This window comes from Dermacentor andersoni, chromosome 2, assembly GCF_023375885.2.
Source record: "Dermacentor andersoni chromosome 2, qqDerAnde1_hic_scaffold, whole genome shotgun sequence".
Lineage (NCBI taxonomy): Eukaryota > Metazoa > Arthropoda > Arachnida > Ixodida > Ixodidae > Dermacentor > Dermacentor andersoni.
Genome location: NC_092815.1, coordinates 37,819,350 through 37,845,359, shown reverse-complemented (window position 1 = coordinate 37,845,359; position 26,010 = coordinate 37,819,350). Strand labels below are relative to the sequence as shown.

The 26,010-nt window shown below is 47.2% G+C and overlaps 1 protein-coding gene across 2 annotated transcripts in view; it reads right to left on the bottom strand.

Annotated features, from left to right (window-relative positions):
* The window catches only part of LOC129387747 (defensin-like), a 328,772-nt gene that overhangs the window by 153,398 nt on the left and 149,364 nt on the right, over positions 1–26,010 (bottom strand). The window contains exon 2 of one of the 2 annotated variants that reach the window (XM_055077258.2): positions 11,377–11,484. The exons of the other annotated variant lie outside the window; for it this stretch is intronic. Coding sequence (XP_054933233.2) covers positions 11,377–11,484 — 108 coding nt within the window. The remainder of the gene's footprint in view (positions 1–11,376; positions 11,485–26,010) is intronic. 2 annotated transcript variants of the gene reach the window in all.

Below are 26,010 nucleotides of genomic sequence, written 5' to 3'. Positions count from 1 at the left end.
GCCCCTCGCCCCACTGCCTCGTGCGCCACATATGAGAGGGCACGCATCCAAGCCGCGTTCCTCGCTCGCGCAGGTGGGATTGAACCGCGTTCGCTGGCTCACCCTCCCACGCTCTCACTCATACGGAAACACACGGTGACGGTGACGCCGACGGCGATGGCAAAAATGCGCCTGGAGTGTCCGTATAATTGCAATCACAATAATAAATTTGTTGTTGGTTGCTACAAACGCACAGCTTCGCACTATAAGATGTGGCTCACTGCCCCCTTCTCCCTAAAATGACAGAGAGAAGGAGAAAAGGAAAGGCAGAGAGGTTAACAAGACGGAAATCCGGTTCGGTGCCCTACGAATAAGAAGGGCACGAAAGAAGAGGGGCTTTATTGAATGAAACGAAAGAAAGAAGGGGCTAAAAAAAAAAAAAAACAACTCGGGGTGTCTCTTAGTTTCGAGGTGCACATTGAAACTGCAGTAGCTCACAGAAGTCTGTCGACATCCGGAACGGCAGCACTGCACATATCTCTTTCTGGGCTTGCGAATCACCCTGAATGATCTTGAATCCAGCTGATCTAAGGTTGTGCGAAGTGGAAGGTGCTGGGCATCAAAATAGGGACAGATGCAGAAAAGACGTTTTATGGACTCTTCGTACCTGCAACTGTCGCACGAAGGTGTGTCACTCATCCCAATAAAAAAACTAATATGTTTTTGTTGATCCTGCACTCAGCCGCAAGCGACGCATTAGTGTTGTATGGCGAAAGGGGTAGCTGAAGCTTCACGGAAGAGGAGAATTCGGCGGCGGCAATTCTAGAGACCCGTTCTCGAAGTGTTCGAGAGTGTTCTCGAAGCGTTCGTTCTAGACAAAGGTATCCAAACTGTCTGCGCAGTGTCGTGCATGGGGAGGAACCCTGAGGGTAGCACCTTCAGCGAGGTTATTGCCAACGATATCGTCATGATTCGGCAATCGCTAAAGGACGATGTGTCCGCTTCTGAGAGTACGATGGTGATATTTCTCGTCCCAGGTTTTCTTTAGTAACTGGTACTACGTTTTGTGAAGTTACAAACGCTGCACAGCCTGCTCTGAATGGCCGGCTTGGAATCACGAAAAGCGTCGTATTCTTACGGGTGTTAATCAATGACACAATTAACAGAGGTAAGGATTACTATCAAGTTCATAGTACCTCTCACATGACGACATCGACGGTGACTGAGCTCGCCGCTCATTGCCCTTTTAACATGTAAGGCTTTAACATTGCCCTTTTAACATGCTGTAAATAACAGCACCAACCGCACCAACATGACCTAACGAAAAACACATGAAGTGATGTCTACAACACGTTGTAATGTCTCCTAGGTTTCAAAGACCAGCGCAATATCTCAGTGATGGGGATTTCGTTACGCTGTCCAGTTCCTTATATGTGCATTTCCTCAGAGAAAAAAAAGAAGAAAAAGGTCAGCGTCGACCCAGCAGGCATGGCCGAACTCTGCCACGCACGCGTATACGGCTCTTCGCGGCCCATTAGTAGCTTGCGCATCACTAGATGGTCTCAAGAACGACAAAAAAGCAGCGGCGGCGGCACAGGGACATCAAAGATCCATTATGACTCGCCTGCGGCCTTGGGAAGCACATTTCTGCCTGTCTTCCAGAGCTTTAGAAAAGAAAGGAAAGTGAGATCCGCATCTGTTATCATGTTAGTCCATAATTAACATAATTAATGTAGTGTAGGTTAACCCCATATGCGTTATTATTCCTTCTTTCTTGTGAAAAGGCTGCTGACAGTGCCTCGCTTCACTCGCTTAGCTAGAGTCAAGTCTTAGAGGCAATTTATGACTACTTGCGCCCAGGCACGTACGCAGGATTCTTTTCCGGGGGGGGGGGGGGGGGGCAACCCAAGGTAACTATTCTATGCAAATGAGGGGGGTACCTTTACTAGTACAAATGTGAATAACGCCCACCATTCGCCATAAAAACGCGCAAACCCACAACAGAGAAATGAAATAAGGTGTATTTTACAGGTACGCCTGTGCGATACTCCTCTCCTTTACTTGGCAAACAAGGAACCACGTCTAATGGACTCGCGCAGGAAATAAGCGCAGGAAGAACACTGCAAGAACAAGTTAAGAAGCGAAAGTGTAAAATAAGGATTACTTTAGTAGAACAGAATTTAAAAAAAAAACAGCAGTTGTCATCAAACGCACACGGACCGTGCGGAGTTGTGTTACTCCGCCAGCCTATTACAGAAGCAAACAAAAACGTCGTCATGCGGCCTTTTCAAAATGGCGTCGTACTTGATACCTCCGGAGCGTCTGCTGTTCTTCATGAGTCTTTTCATCGGCGGAAGCAATGAGGTGTGCATCAGACATGGACAAAATGTATGGAGTCTGAGCATTTCGCTCTTCAAAAGCCTGCGGTGCAGTTCATTGCACTGCTGAACCCGTTTTACTCATGAAACTTCCCTGCCAACTGAAGTGAAACTTTCCAACAAATAGTTGTAGCAAATAGTTGTGATTAACAAATAGTTGTTGTTGCTTGCTTTTGCAAGCATGTTATTTCAGTTCAATAAAGAATTAGGCATTCGCCGTCCACTATAATAGGGGACGGAAATGGTATAAAATTCCACGCTAATAATTTTATTTTTGTAATTACCGCCTTATTTGGGTAACAGAAAAAGTTTGAAGTACGAAATATTTGCAGCCTTGCGGAGGAACAGTGGCTTGCGGTTATGAGGGCGTAAGCGGGGCTTCATTGCAGATTTATGTTGTATCCGACTATAGTAGCGTTTTTTGAATTAGCTCTGGAAGAATTATACAGCAATATATATTTGCGGAACAATCACACTTCTTTTGGATCCTTCGTTTACTGCTCTAACCAGTTAAGTGCCACAACCGTCTCGTATTGTTATTTGGGAAGTTACGTAACGATACGTGGCGGCCAGTCCCGTAAAACCGCGCAGGGTGCAGGACGCTGCGATTCCAGAAGTACTACACCCACCGCGGAAGATTAGAAAAACACCTACACAAGCACATCAGAGAAGTGGCTACGTTAGGCGGCTCGAATGATAACTGTAGAAGCGTCATTCAGAACACACGGAATTTTCCTCCACTTCCGCCGGCGTTTTCGCTACTTCCTTTTTAAATAAAAAGATGTTGATCCATAAACATTTTCATAGACAATGGTTAAATTTGTTAATTTTCGCTTTTCCTTCTTCTTTGGCTGTTGCCTTGGCTCTCTCCCTTAGTAGATCGCTTAATTTCTCAAACCCTTGCGACTCTTGTTTCCAGTTGGCAATCTTGCACAAAAAGAGCTGTATAATCAAGGAAAAACCAGAAGAGTTAACGGGTGACAGTCATATTACCTATGAGTTTAAGTGTTATTGCAGGGTTTGATGATGGAGGCTGTCTCGCATTATTTTATTTTCCAGCTTATCTAACCCATATCACGGGTTTATGGTTCCGAAGATCTGTCAGCATCGCGGCGAGCCGTCACTCGAGGAAATAATGAAACAAAAAGAAAATTTAAACGCAATTGACATTTTATATGGCCGCAACTCTTTCCACGTGCATACAGACCAGCTGACCACGAACTGAATCCCTTTCCTGCGCCCTGGATCAGTCTAAACGAAGAAGGTTGAACTAACGAAGCAACAACGATGCGCGTGACTGTTGAATAGACAGTGACAGTTGAATGCACCTCGAGTTAATCGCGCGGGCACCGAATCGATGAGGAAACTGGCATTTACATCCCAGGAGAGGTCGATAACTACCGCCATCCAAAAAGAGTGAAAAAGGCAGCAAAATGTTGACCGCCAATATACGCCGAATAGCTGTCAAGTCTCAGCATTGATTTGGCGGCGCTTTAAGAATGTGTGTGATAAGTGGTGACGTGGGCGGGGAGGGGGGGGGGGCTCCCCAAGGAGGGGGCCGGGCTTGTCCGGGCCCCCCCTTGGGTACGTGCCTGCTTGCGGCCCCTGTGAACCCTTTTCCAATTTTGGTGTGCGCTTGTATGCAGAGCAATGTTTTATTGTAAGAAAAAAAGCCTTTTGTTGAAACATAAATCAAAGGCATGTCTCGTGCCCTTTACTGTGATATTGAATTACTTTCCCTCACATAATACAATACAGCTGACGAGTGCTAAGATGATTATTGCACATACAAATTAAGCACGTAAGGGAGGAGGCAAATGTTTAAGAAAAACACATGACTACAAATTTGTAATTACATTCCCTGTGGCCTTCCTCATGACGTTTTCTTCAGCGGCGTGCAATACTCTTGTATGGTTACATCCAGAAATACAATCGATCTCTCAGTTAGGATAATGAACGACATGGACAACTGTCAGAAATAACACCTAGAATGGTAAGAAACCATCAGTTGTTATTCAACATTACCAGAAAAATGGGTTTTATGTCAAGAGCCAGGCATATATTTACGCGCACATCCAGGTAATAGTGTGCCAGAATTCATGTTGTACATCGTCTGTATTTCATTTTGAAATGACAATTGGGCATCCCTTGGCTCATTCCTTATACTAGAATGATTCGAGAAGAGTTCACTTTTAACTAGCGCTTTTTCGTCTATTCGCAGTTTCTACAAGGCCTTCCAACTGGACAAAAGACCAAATACCGTGATAGGACCCTTGCAACAGGCCGCTCTTGGTTGGAGCTGTATCTGACTTCTTGTGAGGCCTTAGCGTCGTAAGATTTGTTTGCTACTTCAGATGAATTTGCGACTGAAGAATACAGTGTTTTCTTGGCAAATGCGCAGGTATTATTGATTGAGCCATGTAACGCGTATCTACAGCCACTGACACACGGAATGTTTGTGTGTGCTGTTAAGGTGATGCCATGCCTGTGGGCTCTTTTTGAATAAAGCTTGCCGCCTGTAAGTGCGAGACTTGCCGAAAGACACGCCGAAAGACACAGCTTCAGTGAGCTTTGCGTAAATGTGAAATTTAAATGCTGGTGCTTCACATTTTGTGCGTACCTAAAACCCACGGTTCTTGTGCGTAGGTCAACAAAACACTGATTCACTGGACGTGAAATACACTGTATTTGAATAACAAGGAATCAATAATGCCATTAGGTACGAAACACGACCAGTTGTTGTTTAGAAATCTGATTAAGCTTGGTGTGGTAGACTAACGATTCTATATTACAGTTATCTTTGTAAAAGCGTGCGTTACAGATTGTATAGGGAAATTTCTAGCACCAACAGTAACGTACGGGGCTAGGTGCGCACATCTGAATTCTTCGGCCGTTTTCCTGATTCTAGCGTCGGCAATATCGTGTGATATAATGTAACTTTCCATGTGGTTGAACGGTTTGAGCAACACAATATTAAACACTTTCGTTATTACTGGTTGCCTTAAACAATGCTCTTACCCGTAGGAAAATTGCCTCAGTGTAATTCAGATTTTGTTCTAAAGAGCCATGCCCAGAGCCTACGAATTGTCCTGATGGAGGGGTTAACCAGCCGCACTTTAAAGGGCTCCACACCAAAGCCCGCGGGAAATATTGGTCGTACAGTAGGAGTTGTAAAAGTTCGTTCCAGTGCGCGATCCACTGCTGTAATTTTAAAGCGAAGTTTTCTTTGCCTCTTTCCCCTACTTTTCTAGTGCTGTTTGCTGGCTGCAAGTCTTCCACGATCAAGTGGTATTGGAGATAATAGAAACAAGCACTGCATATTTCGCAAAGCGAGGGAGCACGAGCTTCGAGATGATGCACGTAAGCTCGGACGCGAGCGACCTCGGACACAAACACGCGGTCATCGTCATTTCATCGGCTTTATTACATTCTGATCCTTCCTTCGTTGTCATGCCGTCGTCATCGTGCTTCAGTGCGCTATGGACCCAATGAACAACTGACCTCAGAAATTCGACAGAGCTATCATCGCAGCCATACCAAGGGACATGACATAATCTCTAAATGACTTGCGGGACACTGCAATATCAACAGCTACGACCATGTCGATGAAATCACACAATCGCCGCATGAAAGCGGCTTTATTCGCGCTACAGAGGTTCTGCGGTACACGTCTCAACACGGCAATGAGCATTTTTGGGGTGTTTCTCACGAAGCGACCACTTGACCACCACCAGTCTAGATGTTGATGCGGTCCGGCGATGGCTACTGACATGTCAACAAAGGAGCTCCCTTCGAGGTGACAGAAACCACAGCATTCGGTGGAAGCGATAACGACCGTCAAGGCAAAAAGAAATTAAATTATGGGTTTACGTGCCAAAACGACTTTCTGATTATAAGGCACGCTGTAGTGGAGGACTCCAGAAATTTCGACCGCCTGGGGTTCTTTAACGTGCACCTAAATCTAAGCACACGGGTGTTTTCGCATTTCGCTCCCATCGAAATGCGGCCGCCGTGGCCGTGATTCGATGCCGCGACCTCGTGCTCACCAGCCTAACACCATAGCCACTGAGCAACCACGGCGGGTACCGTCAAGGCCAGGCTCCTCACATCGCTACAAACTGACCGTCACCGAGAGCTCATCAAGTGATGCAAGGGGGCCAACGTCGACGACTTCAGTGGGGACAGCGTCCACTTCAGATTCCCAATTGCTTCGTGGTTGCGCCGTACGCGGGGGTGATTGCGCAACATCAGAGGCGGAGTCTGGCAACTTGGTGAGACATCATGGGCAGAGTGCCGCGAAGATGTCGACCCTTCTGATTGTCTGGGACATAGTAATCGAATTCCCTCGACTAGTGACCTAGGGAAAACGAGGCCTTAAACAGACGTGTAGCGTGATCAGGCATGTAAAGTGCTCCAACGTACTGTGCTCATATATACATTAAGAAAGTTGCGAGCATTGATTATGTAAAATAAACCGATGCATTTTCTCCAACCTCTTCACCTGATCTCCTCGACAACAAGCAATTATCGGCGATAGAGACGGACGACGGTATGGGTCCGTCAAATAAGCTCAGTGCGAGGCCTCGGTATAACGCAGGCCAGCTCCCACGTTTTAATCGCTCCGGTGGCGTAGGCAAACGGTCCTCTGAGTGATTGCGAGTCCGAACCACCAACTCCAGAAGCGTCTCACAAGAGCGTATTCATGATAGACTTTAAGAGCGCTGCCCGCCACCGCTTAATAGCGTACGCGGTTACTTTTCTTTCTCTACTTCTCTCTCTCTCTCCAATTCCACTTTCTTTTGTAATCCCCCTAACATTTGTCCCCGTTAAGGGTAACAACCGAAACTACCTCTATTTAACCTCCTTGCCTTCATATGCATAATTTCTCTCTCTCTCTCTCTCTCCGTCTTTGCCTTCTCATTTGGTCGTCATTACGCCGGCGCCCTGTGTCACGCTGTCATGCTATTTCTTTATCGTCATTCCGTTTTCATGTTTTCGTTTTCATCCTTCCATCGTCACCATGTCGTCGTTGTCATCGTCGTCATTCCGTCGTCCTCACGCCTTCGTCAATATTGAGTGGTCGCAATACAGTCGTTGCAATACATTGGTGGTCATACCGTCGTCGCGATGCCGTCGGTATCGTTTCAGCGTCGTCATACCAAATTAGTTATCACATGTTGTCGTCATGCCAGCGTCCTGACGCTGCCATCGTCATACCGTTGTACTCATGGCGTCGTCTTCCTACTATTGTATTTATCCAACATTGTCATCATATTGTCGTCTTGCGGTCGTCGTCATGTTGTAGTCATTCCATTGTCATCATTCCTTCTTCATCATTCTATAGTCATCATTGCGTCGTTGTCATGCCATCGTCATAATTCTGTCACAGTGATTCCAGTGTGCGTATCCCGTTTTCGTCATTCCATCATCACCGCACTGTTCTCGTTGTTCCGTCGCCTGTCGTGGTCTTTCCATCATACTCATTCCGGCATAGTCATTACCGTGCCATCCTCCCCTTCTCGTAATGCTGTCATCAAGAAGCCGTCGTCGTCATTCGGTCATGGTCATCCGTCGTCGTCATGTCGTCGCGTCGTCAAACCATTGTCATCATTTCGTTGCTGTTATACATTGCGCTGCCGTTGCGTTGCCGTCATCCCACTACCATCCTGGTAGTATCATTGACATCCTTCCGGGTTTGTCACACAGTCCTCGTTCCAGCGTCATCATCGCAATCTTCTCGTGGTGTAATCATCATACCATTGTCATAATTGCAGAATGGGCATCCTATAGCGTTACCCTGCCATCGTCGTCCCACCATTGTCTTTTTGCGGTCTGTGTCAATCCATCATCGTCATTGGTCATGTCATCGTCGTCATGCTGTCGTTATCGATCAATCGTTGTAATAATGTCGCAATAATTCTGGTACCAACATCCTTTGTCGTCATACCAACGTCACCACGCTGTTCTGACGTCGTCAGTGCGTCGCCGTCAGTCGTCGCCATGCCATCGCGGTCGTTCCATTGTCGTCATTCTGTCGCCATCATACCAGTGTTGTCATCGCATTGTTGTCATGCCATCGTCGTCACTACGTCGCTGTCAGACCCTCGTCGGCATTCGTTCTTTTTCACACGTTCGATCCGCGTGTTTGAGCGTCACAAGTTTATGTTGAGCGAGGTGTTGTCCTGTGACAACATACCCAACATGGTCGTCTACATTAACATGAAACAGACGCTAAACAAAAACCGCGTTCTTAGCTAGCACAAGTGAAAGCTTCGCTTAGACAGCTTCCCACAGCGAGTGGTTGTAATATATTTAAATAGGGTCTAGTAGTAGCCGAGACAGCAGAATGAATGCATGAATTCTGTAGTTTTACGTTCCAAAACCACAATTTGGTTATGAAGCACGCCGTAGTGGGGGACTCCGAGCTCATTTTGACCACCAGGGGATCTTTCACGTGCCCCAAATGTTTCGCACCCATTGAAACGCCAGCCGCCGCGGCCGGTGTTTGATTCCCCGACCTCGTGCTCAGCTGCGCAACACCATATTTGCTAAGCCACCGCGACGGGTCCGAGACAGCAGCGAAGAAATGTCGTGAGGCCCAGGTGCTATGATTCGAGCTACCCACTCGGCGCTGAGGTTCTCTTCAGCTGCTTCGACCAGTGCCCGGAAGCGAAATTCCTTTCTTGCCTTCTCAGATATTCCAGCTTGCGGCCCGCCTATTTATCGTCTGTCACGGCCACCACCCAAGGACCCGCGCCTACTGAATATTTTAAAGCGAAGCTTCTTTAGTCTATTTTCCTCACTTTGCAGGTTCTGGTGGTTCGCTGTGGCCTGGTTTCTTGACGATTGTGCAACCTGGGTCACTGGCTATGTGCCACGAGGTGTATGGCCAAGTAGACAAGTTGGGCGACTGGGTATGTTCCTGAACAGGCAACTTGGTACACTGAATATGTACAACTAGGCATGTGCCACTGAGTATGTTAAAATTTTTGACCGATCCCCCAGAATAAGTCTGGGCCACTGCGGTTTCCTGCGCATATGGGAAAAGTGGACGAGACTCGGATAAACCTCAATGAGGTTGCTCATGACTTGGCAAGAGGAATTGCTAACCGTGACAGTCACAACCAAGCCGTTCACCATCAAGCCAGGGAATCTAGAGATCATTTAATAACATACAATGACATTACCAAACACTACTATTTAGGACGCAGGCAATTCCCATTGCCACATACAAAACTGAACAGGGCTCAGGCAGTCTCACGGCGCTTATTGCAAACAGGTACATATTCCACACCGTACACCATTAATAAAATATATCCAGAGAGGGAGATTAAGATGGACTGCAACGATTGTAACGGCATCATTGGAATCAGACATATGCTGGCGGGTTGCCCATCGATTCTCCCCAACCTCGTTGAAGAATGGACACAGTGGGAGAAAAGGATTCAAAGCCCATTGTTTCAGGACCAACTAAGGGCCGTCCAGAGGGCCCATGATGTCGCTGAAAGGCTTGGCCTGACAGTGCCAACGTGGGAGCGGCCCGCCTTGTCTTAAGAAGTCGAGCCTCCGGACCTCATTCCAATAAATGTTTTCACACACACACTGCATAGGTGCCGAATAGAGAATCAGAACAAAATGGAAGGGCAGTCTCCAACAGAAGCCGCCGAACGTGGAGAAAGTAGTGAAGGAAACTTAATAGGACCAGAGCATCCGTTGAGCAAGGTACGTCGATCTACAGGGAAATGAAGATTGAAGAATGAAGTGTCTACAGGGAGATACTCTTCAGTAGACGGCAAAGCGAGTTTCATTAATTACTGCTTCATACATACGCATGGGATCCGCCGATTTCTTTCCCTCTCCTTGCTGCGCAGCGGATTTCCAGAGGCTGTTCAGCGCGCTTTGCATTTCACGGAATTCTCCGAGCCCGTTCCCTATGCTACGCTGCAGGCCGCATGCACGTTACGCAAAAGCATATTGAGCCTGACATCACGTCACTTGCGTTTGCAATGTCGCCTTCGAAGAGAAGAGCTCATGCACTACTGTTTGGATTTGAAACTCTTGCTTGGGCTAGTTCACGCGTTCTTGAATAGATAACAAGGCGCCGCAAAAAAAAAAAAAAAAATAAAGGAACGGAGGAAGGTATATACACAAGGCGGGACGTGCGCCCGTCCTGTGTGCGTACCTTTCTTCGTCCTCGTTTTTTCGCGCTGCCCTGTTATGAGTTCAAAGTCGACGCACTAAGCGGTGATCAGCAGGTTAAGTACCTGTATTGCATCTGTTTTTGGAAAGCACAGTTAAGGTTTTCAGCAACTATCATGTAACCAAAATGATCGGCATTTTTAGCAGTTGACAATTTTATGAGAGCCAGTATTTCCACCTGCTGTTTCTCCATGATTAACAGTGTCGTGTGGCAACTCTCTCTCCATGGCTAAAGCTGTTACTAGTGTAAAGGCGAAAGAAGACGGCCGTGTTTCAACAAACGACATAACAATCCAATAAATTACAGCAAAGACTAAAGGCCTTCTGGGCGATAGGCAATGGTGTCTAACTTTATGCAGGCAGCAAAAATAAATTTGCATATGGTATTGGCGAGAGAAGTTAAGAGCTCAGAACGGTGTCCAAGCAAGAAGGTGTTAACTTTAGAACAATCGCCGAAGCAGGCGCCCAGGTCTGCGTGAGAACTGCAGAGCTGCGATAACTTCTCAGACGTTCACTCTGCGGGTGAATCAACTGCCCTGCAGCACTAATGGATATGCGACCCTGCGAGACAATGAACTACCCTGCAGCACTAATTGATATGCGACTCTGGTGGCGACGGTTGCTTGCATCGTTTAAAGGTCATAGACCAATCAGTTGAGCGCTTGCCGGGCGTTTAGATATTGACCGATTGCGTTGTCTGTTTTCATTATAGAGAGGGAAAAGCAATCGTTAGAAAGATTTAGCTCCTAATTACTCCTTGCCGAAGGGTACAAGCCGAAGGGTAATCAGCACCTACCAATGCGCCGCTCATTAAGCTTACCTTTAACTGCCCCCGGCGGAAGGCGAGCCGTTGCTGAGGTCTGAGGGAGCCGGTAACTCTTAGATGGAAGGTGTTTTTGCACCCGTAACTGCGACAGAGCGTGGCAGCCTGCGAAAGACCCATGTCTTTTTCTCGTGTAGAGTAGAAATACACGCATACTTGTTCCAATGGTTCATAACAGTATCTAGCTGTAGCTGGCCAAATTAGTAGTACTTAATTTTGGAAATAGTTCCTACCCCGAAAGAGAAGGTACAGGAGGACAATCCGCACAACCATTCTGCCATAGGTATACTGACATTGTCGATTTTTATTATTCGCTATCTAATGTGGGCTGTTTTTATTATATATGTGTGTAGGAGAGTATGACATGCGTCATACCGGCTACTCCTTCTAATCAAGCCAAATAGTACATCTATGCAAATGTAGGCCAGCTCAAATAACCAAACAAACGATAATAAAATAAAATTTCAATAAGACGGCTATCGCATTCACGCAATCACATCTGTGCACGACACACGCGTCGTTTTTCAGCTTTGCCTCGTCCTTGCTGTCACGCACATTTTCCTAATTTCCCAAATGGGTCCTCAAGGATACTTCGTTTATATCACTGAGCCTATGTATAGCATGTCATAAGGCTGTTGACAATAGAAATGTGATCAAGATGTACAACACGATACGGAGCCAGGAAAATACGAAAACAAGCGCATATATAATAAATTTCGTAAGTAGAACTAGTACGACGTTAGGTGTTACTCTTACTTCGGCAAAACGGCTGGAACGGACTTCCTAAATTCCGGCGTCCCTGAGTGTATGAACACGCACACGCGCGCACACTCACACGCACACGAAAACCCAAGCCAGCATACATCTGTGCGTATGGCTGATTAAATTTGCAGGAGAAAGCTGTTGATCTATATAAGTGTGACTCAGCAGCGAGTTATCATAGTGTCATCACAGCGCCATATAGTGCCATCAACGATATTCTGCCAGCTGCTTTGCATGATTAGGAAAGGAACAATAAAGGTGGCAGTTTCCCCCGTGGGGCGAAGCATTGGCAGAGATAGCCAGGTTTAACGTTGCTCTTCAGCCACAGAAATATTTGCCTCGGAGACGAGCAATTTGTTATATAGTCCGACCGAATGTCTTAAATTTATACTTTACCCTTTCTTTGTGTGCCCTTTTTAACTTATTGAATATTGATTCTTCCTACTATCATTGCTTTCATTTTTAACATGTAATTTCAACTTTCGACAGAACTTACTCTACAGCAGTAATGAAGGCTTACGTGATTAAAGCTTGGAATGATCCGCCCATTTCTTGGTTTCTTGGCCAATCCCCCTTTACTGGGAATGAGCCAGAAAACAATTTGATGCTACGAAGCGCGCAAGGAAACTCTGGCTGGTTACAAAGAACAGAGCCCTCGCAGCTACTAAACGCCTGTTGCGCGCGGAGCCATAAGAACCGTGGATCGACAACATGCGAGGATGGACTAGCTACCCGGAAAACTGCCAGCTTCAAGATAGGATGATCTCTTCCGACGAACTTGTTAGCAGCGTGCATGATGGTCGTTAGGGATGGCGCACGATGCCTTCAAAAAAAGCTTAGCGTCGCAGTCGCAGCCTTGTGCGCTAAAGCCCCTTCCGAGTAAACTAACAAGAACGGAGACAGTGAAGTGAGGGTGCGTGCACGGCTTGCCATTCAATGCCGCCGATGAATCGCCTGTGTTTCCTGTTCGCTGCTAACACTAATGACACAGGTGAACGTCTCTGTCAGCGAAGTAACAGCAACACGATATGCGCACAAACACAAAAGGTCCCGGTTAATATTTGATACGTTGTTCACTGCATCGAGAAAGAAAGAAAAGAGAAGAGCTCTCAGACAGCTCTGCCACGTTGTGACCGTGTACTTATGGAGGACTTGAGAGCAAGAAAAAGAACAAACGAGGAAACGCAGCGATGTTGAAGCGGAGAGCGTTCGGCTGGCTACATTACATTGGATGAAAGGTAAAAAGGAAGGGAAATGTGACAAAGACAGGAAGAGAGGTCACGGTGAACTGCGGCGTGCGTTTGGACAGCGCTTATACGGAGGCGAATACGCTTTGTGAGCCCATTAGGGGTGAAGTTACCAAATGACAGACTTTGAATTCTTCACTACATATGGGCGTTGCTTCTATATAAGTTCCGCCATTATTTTTTTTCTAATATAACTAAGAGTTCGCTTTAGGAAAGTACTCTATATTTGTCACTTATTGGGACGGCTCACAGTTCTATATGCGATGTTGTTTGTTCCTAGGAGATTATGACCTCAAAGTACATCCGGTTGAGCTGTTTTCTTTTACATCATTATGCTCACTCTGGGGCGGGAGCTTTTGCCGTTGCAAATAAAAAGAAAATGGAGGGGAAAGAACATGACTAAATTTATTAATGACAGGAAAGTTGCGCACATAAATGTTGCCTACTGAAAATAAACAAAGCTGCTCCGGTGATGGAGATTTCTTGTGGTAGTATGAGTAATTTTTCTTAATTTTTACTGTCCCAACTTTCAAGGGCTCTCTGGCACGAAGAATATAACTGCAACGACCAACCGCGGCGACAATATAAAAAATGGGCACGCAAGCTCTACTCCGTCTACTATGACGACAAAGAGAGTAGCGACAACTTCTCTTTGCTGTAGTAGAGTGTTTCAGTAGATAGAAAAGTTTACGGTTTGCGGTTTGTAAATGATGACATTATAGAACAATACCCCACCGAAAGGCCAGTTATCCCAATAATAGAAAATAAAGTCGAGCGACTAAGACGCGTCCACAAGAGTTACGGTTCTTCCCGATAAAGCACGCTGACCTTTCATGAGCACTAGCAGAGTAGGCGTACAGCATTGATTGTTGCATCAATACCGATGACCTGTTGCCATCAATTCGGGGGCCCTTTGTAAATGTCATGTTAGCAAATAAGCGGGACTACTAGATGGTAAGTTGATATATTTGCGCAATAATGGTCAGGAAAACGGTCGAGTTCATGATAAATACAAGTAGCCTGGAAATTACAAATCCAGTCTCAGCTAGAGGGCAGGGACGCCGCTGTGAGACACCAGTTGTACGTTGTTGGCTAGGGCTGCAAGTGCATTCCTCTTGCGCCGCGGTCCGCGAAACTTTGGTTGAGAGTGTACTTACCCGCTGCTTTGTCAATCCTGTTTCGGATCCTACCTCTCTATACGTACGTCGGCTTGGTTGATTTTGACATATATCTGCAGCTTCAGCAGCACCTTCTCTCCTTCAAGGCTGATTAGATAAAAACCAAACCCGGCGGGAACCCGGACTGATGGACTTCTTCTATAATTGGTGCTTTTGTATTTCGCCTAATAAAGTGTATCTCTGTGTGTGCCTTTCGGCTCCATGTTAAACTGACTCAGTGCTTCATTTTTCCGATAGTTCACTGGCCCATGACGTGAACGGACACTTCCTTAAAAGCTTCTACGTGGAGGTTTTACGGTGAAGTGTTGGATGTACAGCAGACTTCTTAAATGCCTGAATTGCAACATACGTGCGCATATCAAGCGTTGTCTGCGCAAGGGTAACAAAATAAATGCATTTCACGCCGGATCTAAATTGGTCGGCACTCAGTGAAACAGCGATCTACACACACAAAAAAAAGAAGTTACAGTTTCGCCCGAAAGATGAAGCATCGATTGCGGTATAAATTCGTAAACATCTATAAGAAGTAAGGATAGTAGCTTTATCGACCGTATAAACTCGAAAGCATTCATTTACTAACTAAATTAACAAGCATGGTGTCACGCGCGCACAGGCAAACATCAACACATCTCACTCGATGAGCGCGGACACTCGTTGTCAAAACGCCGGCGTGAGGAATAGCCGCAGCAGCAGCGAGTGAATTGATCTTCGTGCTGTCTAGCTTCAACGGGAACTAAGCAGCGAGAAGACAACGCACATCGCTTTCAAGGTGCCGCCCGCGCGTTGGTGCCACAAGCAGCAGCCGCCGGAGCAGAACGCTTCCCTCCCTATGTTCTCCCTGGTGCCTTTGGCGCAACTGTAGACGGCGCGCTGTTTTCCCACTTTCCTCCCTTGCGCGTGCGAGATTGAGCTGCCAGCGTCGGCTCATCCTCGCACGTTCTCATTTCCACATACGGCATACAGCGCGTGGCGACGATGTTGTCATTGTACTTTATACAGAACATCACGGCGACGGCGACGGCAGAAGTGCGTCTGGAGTGTTCATATAGTTGCTATCGCAATAACACGCTATGTATGAAGAAGAAGAGATTGTTTAATATTGCGCCCCCTCTCCAGAAAAAAAAAAAGGATTTCCAAAGGCGCATCCTAACTGCAAACCGCGGCTACAAAATTTGAACCTTCTTTCTTATTGTCTCTCTAGTCAGAGAGATAGAACGAACTTAATCAAATAGATGGCTCAGTGGTCAAAGCAGGGGTGTGCGTGAGTGGCGAGCACCACTGAAGAAAAGAAAAGATAATAATGATATTCTCATAACCTGCAGGGCATGCTGCCCTCGCGTATGAACGCGTATAGCCTCTCCCGTAGAGAGGATGTAGTTTTCTGAGCATGGCATTACCTCGAAGGAGGGATGGGCTACTCTACCCCCTCAGGCTTCAATAACACGAGAAGGATAATGTCGTAGCTTGAACGCTTGGTGGATTCCTCGAGCGTGCAACATGGTCGGCCGCTTCATTGGATCAGAACTTTCGCCTGGTTTCAATTAGATGTCAGTAATCTGTCCGGACGGTACACTATGCATGGCACAGTCATGCACAGTAATGGTGCTTGCTTCATACTTAAGGCCTTTGCTCTTTCTATCGCTTAGCTACAATCCCTTCCTTTCGTTCCGTTTAAATATAGTGATAACGATTTAATGCGGTAAACCTCGACAGACAAAAAAAAAGGGCAGGTAATGGACAACTTGGTCGGAACTCAACATGTTTATTTGCAGCAGCCACTTACATGTGCTTGCGGCATCTGACGCAAAAGGTTTCCGCGTGGACGACCCCATATCATTACCCCGTACGTGCCACTATGCGCACGTACGTGATGCGCACGTACGGGTGCTTGCCACCACATACAGTATTAGTGTAAAAAAATTAGTTTCATGCACCTGTGCATAGCTTAAATATATTAATCACGAGAAAACTATGGCAAGTGTGTGTTGAGATCTAGCCGCTCGGGCGGAAAAAGAGCCCACAGGAACGGCCGTTCCTTACGGTGAAAGACGTGCTTCCAGATCGCCAAGTAAAATTCTGCCCTCATTACGATGCAATACTAGAAGCGGTCAGTTTCTCTGCCCGCATTTGCCCGGATAATGTCATGTCCGAGTGTTATATATGATCTTGTCGTTCACATCTGGTGCAATTCGATTGAATTGGATTGGAAAAACTTTAATGACAGTCCTGCAGGACGCACGTCAGCGCGCAGTGGGCGTCTCCCACGCAGGGACCGACAGGGAGTACCTGGCGGCCGCTGCGCGAGCCTGCTGGACGGCCCATCGCTGGTCTTGAAGGAGCGGGCTTCGTATGGCGTTCTCCAGCTTGTCGGAGGTAGAATCGGGCGGAGTGTTTCTGTTACAATCCGATGTTTACTAGATCTCAACATCAGCTGGGGAGACATGCGAGATACTTGGACTCCGGCACCGACATTTGTCATGTCCATCCCAAGAAAATTTGGCTTTAAACCTCGTTCCGCGTCAATGCCAACTTGCTCAACGCTAGCCAACACGCAAAATGTGTGTGAGCCTTTTTTCCGGGTCTTGAGACGGAAGCAAGGCGCTCTTTTTATCCGTATAGCGTTCCCATTGCGCCCGACGGTTCGTTTCTATAACCAAAAGCGTACCGCGTACACCGCGACCGCACCAGTGCTAACTTACAGCGAATTCTACCGGTTCTCACCGCGCTCCGACTCGGTTTGCGAGAATGCGGAGACCTTTCAAGATTGGAGACAAAAAGAAAAAGAAAACAGCCTAGCAGAGCAGAAACGTTCGGCTACTTCGCGAGCAATCGGAAGGGTCACATGACCGGAATCCTACCGGATCTCGCTCGCTGTCCCACCTCGAATGTGAAAGCGCTTCCGAGCTCTCTATTTCCCCTACCTGAAAGTGCGCCACCATAGTGCTCTAGATTGCTCGAAAAAGACTAGGCGATTGTAGCATCCATTCCCTACATACAGCTCCCAGGTCCGGTCCCTGAAAGCTGCATGGCGAAGAGAGGTACAGCTCGATCCTGCGTCTCGTCTGCGCTGACCACATCTTGCCCGCATAGCATGGACAGTGTGCCTTACATTACATTACCACCTGCCCTCTTTGTGCATCTCTATATGCCAACTGGACTCCGCCGAAGAGAGGCGACTCTGCTTTATCGCTTATGGCTAGGGGTGGCTTTCACGAAATCTTACTCCTTTCGCATTGGAATGGCCGACAACGCTCTCTGCAATGCCTGTCTTTGCGAGGAGACGCTGGAACACATTTTGTGCGACTGTCCTGAATATAATGTTCAGCGACATCCCTGGCATCTGTTCTAGCGCACCTTGACACTAGACCATTGTCCCTCGACACGATTTTCTCATGCCGCCGACAGAAGACATCGCAGGTGAAGGCTTTTGAAAGAGACGGGATTGGACAAGCGGCTGTGATAGTGATATCACGTACCATGCCAGATTGATGGTCTCCAACGGACGATGTGTGTGTGCTGTGCTATGTGCTCTCTCTCCCTCTTCCCCATCTTTCATCTCCCCCATCCCTCTCCCATGTGTAGGGTAGCAAACCGGTTAAGCTAAACTGGTTAACCTCCCTGCCTTTCCTTCTCCACTTTTTCCTTCCTTCCTTCCTTACATTGATCGATTCGAAAAGTTTGCGAATCGGGCTATCCGGAGAATTCGATTGTGTACAGCGGAGTGAGAGAATTTCACTTGTTCACTCACGCGCTCGGGATAAGAGAAAAAAGCAACACATATAGGCTCAATAACAAGTGGATTGCTACCATCCCATATGTTCACGGTGAGTCACATAGGACAAAGAAGTGTGCGTCTAGGTACGGAGTTGAAGACCTTTCAGTAAAAAAGGAAAAAAAAACCGAAATGCATCTATTTTGTTCAGAAACATGCAGTAGAAAAGGGCGAACGCCAAGGGGCCGTGTGTTCTGTGAATCACCTAAACAAGGTTCTAAGCTGTCATTTGGGAATAGTATATCGGATTCCGTTTTCTTGGGCCAAATTTTGCGCCGGGAAACGTAGCCGTCGTGCGACGAGCTCTTAGGCGAAGATCATGATGACTTGAGGAAATCATTGCCTATGAATTTCGTGGTGCATTTTTCATAATTTTGACTGTCATCCTAAGTTTATGTGTGAACCACAATTATTTTTCGCATTCACAAGCGCATGGAAAGAGAACTGGTTGAAGCGTACGCATTTCACAGAAATGGAAGCGACTCGCCTTGACGCTGTATAGATCGTCAATAATAAAGCTCGCATTTTGCTTTAAGGTGTCAGTTTCTTTATTTTACAGTGACTAGGACCCGGAATTTTTTCGCGTCCGTCACGTCGACAGAAAACCCAGTGGGCCGATCCCGGCGGCAGCGCTGGGCCAAGAGCGATAGGTAACACCCCGTAAGGCCGAGGCGTGAAGCGAACATGCAGCACAGCTTTCTTTTCGTTTTGAAACGCACAAAAACAGCCGTCAAACCACATAACTTATGACGAGGCGCCCGCACTACCACGTTGATCAACGTACGCTGCCGCTAATCCCTCTTTTAACGTAGAGATTTCAAAACCGGAAACAAAGCACTGGTTAACCCACTTCATGGAAGTCTTTGGCCTCGGTTATTTCAGAGATCTGATTTTACTACCGAACCAACTACCGTACACGGATCATGCGTCAATTTAACTTTCGCCAAATACACTTTTTTAAATAAGAAGAGAAAACATACGTGCGTATCATGGCAACCAAAAAAGCTGTCATAGCAGCAATTTCGAAGTAAATATTAAAATAAAGGTTTCGTGAACTGCTTTGAAACGTGTGTTTGTCAAATATCACTTTAGATAGTGATGTGCGTAATGGGCACACAACATGGGGTCAGTGTTCGACAAGTTGCCTTAAATTAGGCGTAACATATATAAAGCTGCGATGACCAACACTTTCACCACATCGGATTGACGGAGTTTTCTTATTTCCCTCTACATGTTTTCTTTTTCTGTAACCTTTACATTGATACCTGCTGGAGCTATGAAGCCAATTTTGTTTAGCGGCACGACTGTCGCCTTGTGTCTATGACTTGTTTCTGTCTTTTCTCCCACGTGTCGGCCCTTAGTCTACATGAACGAAAAAAACCAGTCAAAAACACAAACGACAAGAGGGGAGGTTCACACCACAACGACTGGACTGTACGATGGTCCAGTCGTTGTGGTGTAACCTCTCCTCTTGTCCTTTGTGTTTTTGACTGGTTTTTTCGTTCAAGTATGTACAAACTGGCCCAGATTTCAACCCTTCTGCTTAGTCTACAACCTGTACTTCCATGTAATAAATCTTTCAGCTGATTGACAGCGCCGTTCCGTTACTTCCTCTAGTTCTAGTACTGCTTTCGAGTGGCATTTTTAATGTCGAAATATTTCCAACTAAAAAAAAATACTGCATGAGGCGGGTCTTCGTCAGCCACAACCAATAAAATTTTGCCACACGCAGCCCCAGCTTGCGTGGCAAATTTTTTTTTCTCCCTGCATAATTCGCGAAACTTTTTCTTCTGAAGAGTAGTAACCTCAGGGAATGTTTCTATCGTTTGCAGTGGACGAAGGCAAGTGAGAGGAGGATATTGTTCCGTTTTTTAGTTTTCATGAATCAGCAAAAAAGAAACAGAGAGAGAGAGAGAGAGAGAGAGAGAGAGAGAGAGAGAGAGCGCTATTAGAGCATTTCACTGGGACGCACCGTACGTGTTCAGGATAGGGGCGCGACAACGAAATAATGAAGGAAGGTACTCAGAAAGGAATTAGTGCGAAGTTGGCCGTTCCGTTTGTTCCACAGGCGGTTCTGAAACGCAGTGTGTCTGTGTGTGTGTATGTGAGGGGCGGGGGGTGTTTCGCTGGGCACGGAAGTATGAGTGCATTATAATACTTTCCAACCATTTACGAATTTCCACCCATTTACAGAGATCGGTGGTTCTCTTCATTTTATGAGAATGACACACGTAGCTGCAAAACTGAAGGGTCTTTGACAATGTTGGAATTCGTTATGCAACAAACAATGAGTTTGTGCGGATGCAACTGTGTAGGGCAGGGATCGTGCAAACCAACGAGGTTAAATGATGGTAGGCTTTTACGGCGAAGCTGTATAAAGCTTGCCGTTTCGTCCGTCCATCCCTCCGTCCGTCTGTCGGTCGCCTGTACGCCGAGAGGTCCTCCGGCGCAAACCCATGCGCTTGCGCGAAAAGAAAAAAAGATAGAGAAAGAGAGGCGCGAGATTAGCCAACACAACCTAGATAGCACTACGCCTGTTTACGCCGATCCATGACGTCACGTTACCTGGGCCGAAATTTCAATTGACAAGGCTAGCGTTATGAAAGCGGTGACGTCAAAATCACTGTTGCCCATTCGGCAGCATCCCCATTAGATTCTATGGCAGTCGGGCGAGGTAACATGACGTCATGTATCGGAGTGAAAATACCTTGTTCTATCTAGGTGGTGTTGAATTAGCTTCGCCAGTAGTGACGTCATTGTTCTCCGTCGCAGCCGAGCGCGCCTGCAGCAGTTTCTCTCCGGATTCCAATTGGGCAGGCCACGCGTCATATGTCCTCCTTAGGAGCAGGCAGCCTTCGATCGGCAACGCCGTGAGCAGAATCGGGAACGAGCTCGTTTACTCCGTGCCGGTGCTGCAGCCCGGGCACATGAACAAGATCTTGCAGTTGAGCGCCAGCAGCAACTGCATACCGAGGATCCGGCAGCCTAACAAGTCGACGTTTATTGAACCATCGGGATTAACCCAGTGATAAACACCGGGGCCGCACATTTCAGCTTCGCTGGTTAACCATCTGTACGGAGTGCTTGGGCGGTGATTCTTTTTTCAATTGCTCGTTAACTATCTTAGAAAGATGCAGCTCGCAATTAAGGCGACTACAAGGTGACGGTGGCTTTAGCGATGAGATACAAAGAAGACGAAAGCCCGAATGCACATTCTATTTTCTTTTTGTGTTGCATGAGCCGTACTGCGAAATTTACATATCTGCGCGAAAATATATGCTTAGATAATTTGTAATAGTGCATGAATAATCATGGCAACACAAAACAGAAGAATAGAGAAGAACACGTGCAGTGTGTATTTCGTATAATATTGTGTGCTAGATGTATTCTCACACAATTTAATCCCTATATTTGGAGCTGGCAGTTATATGGCGCAATCTGACTCGTAATTCAAGTACATCCGGCCTGTGAAAACCGAGCCATTGATTTTACCATGAAGGCGACCGTCTACGTGGTAACACAGACACAAAATTGCTGTCGTTTGGATGTTATAATTTAATAGATGAAAAGCCTACAGGCAGGTGCTCGACGTGCTTCCGAAAAATAAAGAGACAAAATAGTGCACTGGATGAATTTCCCCCAAAGAAAGCTGGAAGCATCTTCGGAAGCCTAGACATATATTAGTAGTGGGGACACCGTCCAGGCTATCTTCTAGATCATATGCGAGAGCCTTCCGAATTTCCTTGCAGATGGAAACAGATATCATGGATAGACAGCCAGAACAGACCAGCGTGATAAGAACAAAAGATCTGTAAGAAATCTCACGTCAAATCGATTAGAGCGCAGCAAACTATAGCGGTCGTTGCCACCTTCAGATGGCTTCGATGGAGAATCGTACCTCGGGAGTTTCTCAATTCCTCACAGTGCGAAGAGCTCCGGTGCGAGCATTACATCGATAATGTCGAAAGACCAGTGGCTTCTCAGAAGCGGGCTTATGTGGCTAGACAATTTAAGTAAGAAGTTCGATCTCCGGGAGGCTCAACAATCTGGGCTGTCGGAGAACGATATCATGACTCCGAGCCTACAGGGACCAGGATCCGCAAGGTCTGGGAAGGGCAACGCACGGGAATTCTCCGTGGTCTCTCCTTTGCTGCAAGCGGTTATGGCGCTCTTATTAGAATCTCTGCTATACGCATGGGTGTTCTCTGTGTTGTTGTTGCTGCTATTGACTTTCGTGTCAAAAACTGACCTGCTGAACTTCGTTGTGTTCCTTATCATTATACTTGGCATTGGTTCTGGTGTAGTAGAAAACGCGACAGGCCGCGGTGTCTGGGATGGACACATATCGTTATGTATGGCAGCTATATATATATATATATATATATATATATATATATATATATATATATTTGTAGGGTGTCATACATAACTTGAGCCGAGAATTGAAAAATGAAAGGAGCGTCGGAAGCGAATTGAACCGAACGCATACTATTCGCAATAGGCTATAGCAACTCATACAATTTTTTGTTTTTCCCGTAATTCACGCATTAATGCAGTTTAATTACTCGGCCTTTTCATTATTGGCCGAGGATCCCAAATACAATACTCAGATTTGTAGAGCACCTTCAGATACCATCGATCAAGTTGTTTCCTTTACGATACGTCTCACGTAGTCCTTTTTTCCGGGTAGCAAAGAAAGCCCACGAAATATGAAAAAAAAGCCACGTGACGGAGCGCTTGCGCAGTGGTATCGGGCTGCTCTCAACGGTGCGTTCGGTGAACAAGGTCGGCTCCCGTCGGATGACGGCGAAAATGCATGCTGCTGGTAGAGCACTGCCAATGAGATAAAGAACGCCCTACCGCTTCCTCGTCGCCAGTCACGATGCAGACTGCGTTGAACTGACAAGCACAGTGCATGGAATGGGCGCTAACGGCCGTGCATGCTTAGTATTACATCCCTGCGCGCCACTGAAAGAGCTTAAATTTGAAACCAAACGCTGTTTCCCCCTTCCCTCGTGGGTGCCGCGCTCCCAGCTGGAGTCCATGTATATCGCACGAGTGTTCCTACATGCATGGCAGTGCTGTGACGTCTCTCATAGTGGCACGTGACTTTGAGAATAATTCAAGGAAACAGCAGTTATTTCTTCGGTCTGTTGCTTCAAATACGAATTCAAGTTTAGAGAAATAACAACAACTACAAACAGAATGTCTGTGTGTCTTTGTTTTAGTTCGTACCGTAGCAAGAGAAATGTGCTATACAATGCGCAAGTTTTCGGTGATGGCTGCGTCGATGGCGTAATGTATCTGACTTTGCCAGCCACTGCCTGGCTGGCACGCTGGAAATGTCGAACATTCTGAACAGGGTGCTGACCCGATGGTGTTGCGGCTGTTTCAGCTGCCTACCAGATATCTGCCGACGCCAGCCGCTTCTGCTATGACCACGGAGTAAGATATCCAGGAGCGCCGACCTCGCTCGTCCGGGATGGACAGGTCCTGAAATGCCGGTTGCCATTTCACAGGGCGTTCGTGAGACGGTGCTACGCACGGGAGAAAAAGTTGGCAGTGGCTTACCTCGGCTATGCCAGGATATACGTAGCGAAAGCTAAGGCATAGCATCGTTAGCCTTGGTTAACCTTGAATGCAAGTCCAGGTTAGTCTGGTTGTCTAGCTATTTTGTGGCGTTTAGCCAGTCGTTCGGCACGCTGTCCGTCTGTTTCCTGGGCGATTCGCTTCCGCTTCATCTCGTTCCGATGTTGATTCCAGGCCTCCTCCTGCTTATCAGAATTGTCGCCTTCCATACTGCCGCCTCAACTGTGGTTGCGGCACACGCAAGCTCTCCTTTTCAATTCTCCGATGTCAGACATGCGACGCAGCTGGCGAAGCGAGTGGAGGCGAACGCAACGACGAGGAACACGGTGTGACGAGGAACGCGGTGTGACGTCATGTGCCTCCTCGGAGCACGGCCACGGCGAAATCGCAAATTCGCGGCCAATAAAGCTTTCGCTTTAAAGTGTGGAAATTTGGAGCGGGAGGGGGGGGGCTGTTGCAATCGAGTGGGCGTACGGCTGCGCCAAGCTCGGGTCTCTTTGCCGTTGCTATAGCAACGACGTACTGCCATGCTTGGCCATGCTCCCGCACCTCCGGGCGCATTGGTTGTGTTGTCTCCTCGGCGCATGACCTGACACTAGTAGTGCCAGTAGCGCGGAGAGCTATTGCGGTTGAGGAGTGACGTTAGCAGAGGAAACATGTCTTCATTTGATTTTAATATGTTTACTCGTATTATACCTTAAGGTCTCACGTAGGGCCTTTATTTAAGGGAGGTTACATGGAATTGTGCTAGGGCCATGAACAATCAGAAACAAACAGAAAATAAATGCAATACGAAGAATATGCAAAAAGGAAAAAAAGCTAGAAAATTGTGTGTGCGTCTGGAGTGGGGAGGGGTTATACAACGGCAGTCTGTGTGACTGGCGCTATGTCAGCATTCAGTTAAAGCAAGCTTTAAGGGCAAGGGTGCCTTTTAACGCGACAGCGTTAAGGAGCTCGTGTCGCAGAAAAGCCGGTGTCGTCGGCGTCGGTGTCGGCGTCGGCGGCATTGAATGAAAACGAGCCGTAGAATGTTATACTGCGGGGTATATCGGCAATTATGAACATGTAACTTACAGAAGTCGCAGTTACACGAGTAGCGAAGTGTGTTTCCGCTACATTTCTTCTGCGCTTTCCGCACACGCAGAGCCATCTTGCGGCAAACACAGAAGACCCCCTCCTCTCATTGTACGGCGCTGCCCCGACAGGTGCCTCGCCACGCGCGCATTGGGGCTGTGCGGGGACCGGTGCGAGGAGCGTCGCGGCCTGGACTCCCTCTCCCCTGACGACGCTTCGCCTTGCTCCCTCGCGGGTTGCAGAATCAAGCGTCCTCCTTTCTTTAGATCACTATCTGTCTATCTCTCTGCCCGTGCCGATCACGACGTTTGGCTGGCGTGCATCGTTTCCCCCTCCGAGACACCAAGTTCTTTGGTTCGTTCCGCTTGCTCAGGCGCACGTTTCGTTGCCGCGCCGAACGCTGCGTTGCTCGACGCTCACCGCGTCCGATGCGGGACGCATCGTGAGTGATCGCTGCGCCGTAGCCCATTGTCTTACACCCCTTGGCGGGTCGACGGGAACGCTGTCGCGTTCCACTCTTGAAGGTGAAGCTTAAGCGTCCTCCAATTTTTATTACTGGTTTTATCAGAGCGTCGTTTTGCCTGGTTCTCTCCGTTCCTTGTGGCGGTCCCATGAAGGCGGAAACTTGACTCTTTGTGGATGCAGCACGTGTTCCGGAAAAAGAGCATTTTGACTTGCGCTCGCACTGTTTGTACTGTTGTCGTTTCAGGCTGCCGAGCTGCATGCGCCGCTTTCTTAAGCAAAATCGTCGTTGCAAGGCATATTAAAACCATTCTCATCACTGAACAGGTCCCTGTAGCCTCCCGGCTACCGGTCGTGGCAATCATCTTCTTGAAAGCACAGCTGATAGTTCCCATCACGGAATCTGCCTGAATGAGGAGATGCTACAGTGTAGGCAGTTGTAGGCAAATTGTTGTCCTTCTGCCTTTACGCATCGGCGTCTTCTGGTTGCTGGTGACATTCAGCATCAGTGAGTTGCTCCTGGCTTCACTCGAAAATAGTAAGAACT